This window comes from Triticum urartu, unplaced genomic scaffold (assembly GCF_003073215.2).
Source record: "Triticum urartu cultivar G1812 unplaced genomic scaffold, Tu2.1 TuUngrouped_contig_6696, whole genome shotgun sequence".
Taxonomy (NCBI): Eukaryota; Viridiplantae; Streptophyta; class Magnoliopsida; order Poales; family Poaceae; genus Triticum; species Triticum urartu.
Genome location: NW_024117478.1, coordinates 1,135 through 6,192, shown reverse-complemented (window position 1 = coordinate 6,192; position 5,058 = coordinate 1,135). Strand labels below are relative to the sequence as shown.

At 45.6% G+C, this 5,058-nt stretch overlaps 1 protein-coding gene across 2 annotated transcripts; it reads left to right on the top strand.

Moving 5' to 3' along the window:
• The first annotated feature begins 25 nt into the window (after positions 1 to 25).
• Positions 26 to 4,626, top strand: LOC125530978 (pentatricopeptide repeat-containing protein At4g21300-like). Of its 2 annotated transcripts, none has more exons than XM_048695384.1 (4): positions 26 to 124; positions 290 to 2,910; positions 2,993 to 3,216; positions 3,367 to 4,626. In XM_048695384.1, the coding sequence occupies exon 2, from the start codon at positions 435 to 437 to the stop codon at positions 2,793 to 2,795; it is 2,361 nt and encodes a 786-aa protein (XP_048551341.1). In that variant the 5' UTR covers positions 26 to 124; positions 290 to 434; the 3' UTR covers positions 2,796 to 2,910; positions 2,993 to 3,216; positions 3,367 to 4,626. The 2 variants fall into 2 exon arrangements, with proteins under 2 accessions (XP_048551341.1, XP_048551340.1); XM_048695383.1 differs by having other exon boundaries at positions 2,979 to 3,216.
• The last annotated feature ends 432 nt before the right edge of the window (positions 4,627 to 5,058 follow it).

Below are 5,058 nucleotides of genomic sequence, written 5' to 3'. Positions count from 1 at the left end.
GCCCGGGGCTCTCCCGCCCCGGCTTCTGGGCGGTTGGAGCCGCACCGCCCGCACGCGGCACGCCCACGCTGGCACGCCGCGCTCAACGCCCTAGAGCACTGCCTGGACCCCTAGTTTTGGTCAGGTATGTCCATTGCACCGATGCCTATTTCTGATTAGTGCAAGCGCCCATGTCGAGTGTGTCCTGTTCTGAATGTCATGTGACGAATTGAGCTGTTCTGGAAATTTAGATGTGCACCCCACCCATTAATTTATAGAGATGTTGATGCACTGTGAATTTTTTATTTAGGCAGCAATGGCGAAATAGCAGGCGACACGGTCTTTCTTTAAAAGCAAATTTTGATTCTAGCATTGGTGGAAAATGTGAATCAAAGGCATAATAATTTCTCTCTCGGGTGCTTCCTTTTTACATATCGGAAGTTTCTTCAGCTAGTATGCAGTCTGTGTCAAAGTTCGTTAAGATTATAGTGCCGGCTAGGAGGCTATCAGGATCTATCAGTGGTACAACTGTGGGTTCTAGTAAGAAGGTATGCGGTGCTGAAAAGCTTGCTCTGCTGGTCCAAAGCTGTTCAGATGTTCGGTCTCTAAAGAAGCTGCATGCTCGTGTTTTGGCACACGGACTTGGCTGGGATGCGATCCTTGGATCTAAGATTCTTGGCTTGTATGCACATTTAGGCGCCTTGCCCGATTCAAGGCTTGTTTTCCAGAGTATTGTGAATGGCGATCTTGCCCTGTGGAATTCTGCCATGGTTGATTATTTCAGAGCTGGTTACTTGGAGGAAGTTATTCTTTTGTACAGGAGATTGAAGTTGCTTCAGTTTTGTTTGAATGAGAAAGCTATTACATTTGGTTTGAAGAGCTGCACTCAGCTCAGGAATTTGTTTTTGGGCAAAGGATTGCATGTAGATTCGCTGAAGCTTGGCCTGAGTGGGGATAAATTTGTCGGTTCCTCGCTGGTTGGGTTATACTCCAAGCTTGGCAAGATTGATGATTCACAGCGAGTGTTTGAAGAGATCTTTGAGAAGGATATTGTTGCTTACACTTCAATGATCTCTGGCTATTCTGATGTAGTGGATTCGTCTGCATGGAATGCATTCGAAATTGCCAGTGAAATGATAAGGAATAACTTGGAAGTAAACCGTGTGACACTGGTAAGCTTATTGCAAGTTGCTGGGAATTTGGAAGCCTTCCGACTGGGTAAATCAATGCACAGCTATGCCATAAGAAGAGGAATTGGCGTCTCAGATGAAGTCCTAGAGACAAGCCTTGTTGACATGTATGCTCGATGTGGAGCTTATCAATTAGCATATGCTCTTTTGAACAATTCGAAGGGAACCGTGGCTTCGTGGAACGCTGTGCTTTCTGGTCTTACTAGAACTCAAAAGAGTAGGGATGCAATCCAGTATTTTTCTGTTATGCTTCATCATCATAAAGTAACTCCAGATTCAGTAACCTTTGCAAATGTGCTTTCTGCTTGTGCTGAATTATGCTATTGTGGCTATGCTGCTAGTATTCATGCCTACTTGATCAGAAGAACTATAGCCCTGGATCTTGTTTTGGCCACTGCTCTTATCGAGGTGTACTCCAAGTGCAAAAGAGTTGTGAGATCCAGGCATCTCTTTGATCAACTGACGGTTAAGGATGCAGTCTCCTATAACGTGATGATACATGGTTATCTGCAAAACGGCCTGGCAGATGAAGCCACCACATTACTCAATCACATGATGAAAGAATGTATTGCACCAAATTCTGCAACTGTTGTTTGCCTGCTCGCAGCTTTTGCTGATCAAAGGGATTTAGTAAGAGGAAGGTGGATTCACGGATTTGCAATTAGACATGGCTTTTCTTCAGATGTGGACATTGCAAATCAAATTCTGCATATGTATTCAATTTGCAGAGAAATTGTCGCAACAAAAATTGTATTTGACTCATTGGAAAAGAAAACCTTGTTTTCATGGACAGCCATGATGAAGGGGTACTTATCTTTTGGGTGTGCAGATGAGGTTGTTCGATTATGTCAATTAATGCAGCAAGACGGGGAGAAGCCCGATTCTGTCACTCTTATGTATGCAGTTCAGGCTGTTTCTGAGCTTGGACATCTGAAGGGTGTAAAAGAAATTCAATGCTTTGTTTACCATGCCTCCATGGAGAAAGATACAATTACCGCAAATTCTTTGATAACTGCATATGCTAAATGTGGAAGGTTGGATTTGTCAGAAGCTCTTTTCTTCAGTATGGAACACAAAAACCTGGATTCATGGAATGCGGTGATCAGTGCTTATGGGATGCATGGATTTTATCTTAAGGTTCTTGAAATGTTTCAGCAAATGGAAGAGGAAAAAATTAAGCCTGATGAGTTAACATTCACTTCTGTGCTTTCTGCCTGCAGTCATGCTGGCCTTGTTAAGGAGGGTTGGTGTATTTTTCAGTCAATGATTTCGCTGTATTCAGTTCATCCACAAGAAGAGCACTATGGTTGCATAGTTGACTTATTGGGTCGGGCAGGACAGTTAGAAGAAGGATACAAGTTTATAAAGCTATTGTCGTTGACTGATAAATCAAGCATGTATTGTGCTCTCCTCTCTGCTTGCAGAACATATGGAAATACACTGCTTGGGCATATTATAAGCAAAGAGCTCCTTGAGCACGGACCACAGGACCCAGGTACTTGTGCTTTGATTTCAGAAGTGTATGTACAGGAAGGACAGTGGAATGAATCTGCTAATTTAAGGGCTAGCGCTAACGGAAGCGATTCAAAGAAACTTCCTGGCTCTAGTTTGATGGAATCAGTCTAGGAAGTAGGGAGGGTGTTTTGAAGCCCAAGCACACATGCTCCTGCAATCTGGGCTGCTGGAAATCGAGTCGAGGTCTGTAGAGGAAGATGGAGTTCTTGCTGGATCCTGTTGACAGGTAAAGTGATGTTCAAGCTGTGCCGTAGTTCATTTGCCTCCCTATTCAGGCATATCTCTTATTCTCAGGGAGATGCAACCAGGTTCCCTTTTCTTGAAGCGATGGGGGATGGTGAGACCCCGATCGATCCATGTGATACAGTCGACGCGAGCGTCGTCGGTGGAGCCGCAGCAGAGCCATCATCAGTAGGACTATTGCAGATGACAGGAGCGATCCGCGAACAGCCGGCGAGATTGGAAGGGGGCTCTGACTGTTGTCGCGGGAACGGCAGAATCCAGTGACAAAATTCCCTGATTGGACGAAGAGGTTAGTACTTGTTAGCGTGTGAACAAATTCCCTGCACTGCTGTTTAGCACTGAGCTTGATTCTGGTACTATCTGTATCTAGTTACATTGAATTTGCAAATGTAGACGCGTCATATTTTCACTGCTGAACATCTGTTTTTGCCGGCTGCAGAATTAGAGCTGGGTCGGTTCCGCCAGAAAGGACCCATTGTCCGAGCAGAGTAGGCACCCTGGAGAAATCTACAGGGGGGTTCGCAGAGAAGAGAGAACCCGACAGAAAATGTCATCAAACCTGCTCTTGGCACCAGCTTCAACTCCTTGAGGCCTTGTTCGGTTGAGGTAGTTTTTGAAGGGGAATGGCAGGGTTTGAGGGGGATTAGATCTCCTATAAGCCAAAATCCTCTCCAATCCACTCCAATCCCCTTGGGAGGAGGATTAAACGAACAAGGCCTGAGCGAGTTTTATGACTTTTACAATCTTCATTCTTGGGAGAATTATTTTGGAATCAGATATGGGAAAAGCAGGTCGAATGACACAGATGACAAAATGCATGCAGAAAGTAGCGTGTGTTTGTGTGGTGAGGATGTCAACAAGTATATGCAACAAAACTGATCTAGGGAGTAGGGGGTAGTTCTCTGATGGTGCATTTTGGCACGTTGATTTTTTTCAGGGGAACCTGAGTGCCCAGAGCACACACTCATGCTGGAAATACTGTGATTTCATTTTCCAGTGATTTCCTTGACAGGTTAGAAAGATAAGGATATGCGTCCATGCTGAAAATATTTTTAGAATTTTTCGTCTAATGGTTAGAAAAAGTCTGCTCCTCCCTTTGTCCCTCCTCCAAGAAAAGGCGGCTAGGGTTTCTGCCTCCCGTCGACGGCGCCGCCGATCTCCCACGTCTCATGTGGCCTTAGGGCCATGGGTGCGCGGTGGATCCCGGCCCTTGCCGACGGGAGGGCTCCGTTTTCAGGTGTTTTTTCAAGTTTTGTTAGGGTTTGTGTCCTGCTCAAGAAGACGAGTCGGCGGCGGCTTCTTGAAGATGGAATAAGGTTCTCCCCGCCTAGCCCCCGTCTCAATGGTGTGTCTAGCATCATCCAAGGGCGTGTGGAGGTGTGTCTCCGGCGGATCTCGCGGGATTTAGTCGGTGGTTGTCTTTGGTGGATCTGCTCGGATCCGGTCTTTGTTCGTCTTTGTTCATGTATCTTCAGGCGGTTGCTGTTCTGGGGCGTTGGTCCTATGGGACCTTAGCACGACGACTTCCTGACTGTCTACTACAACAAGTTGTACCCAGCTCCGGCAAGGGAGGGGCGATGACTGTGGCGCGTCTTCGGCTCGCTTCAGTGATTGTAGTCGTCGCTAGGTGGTCTATGAATCTGGATGTAATTTTTATTATTTCTGGTGTTCGTTGTACTACCATGATTGAAGATGAATAGATCGACAGTTTCCCGCAAAAAAAATGTTAGAGTACCTGGTTTTAGTATATTACCTTTTTTTAGAAAGAAATATTTTTTCAGAAAAACTTCCGATCTATTCATCTTCAATCATGGCGATACAACGAACACTAGAAATAATAAAAATTACATCCACGTCGTAGACCACCTAGTGACGACTACAAACACTGAAATGAGCCGAAGGCGCGCCGCAGTCATTGCCCCCTCCCTTGCTGGAGTCGAGCGAAACTTGTTGTGGTAGACATTGGGAAGTCATCGTGCTAAGGCCTTATAGGACCAATGTAGAAGAACAACAACCGTCGCTGATGAAGAGTAGCGTAGATTGGAAGGATCCAACCTAAAAACACATGAATGTAGATGAACTACGACTAGATCCGGGCAAATTCACCAAAGACAGATCCGCCGGAGACACC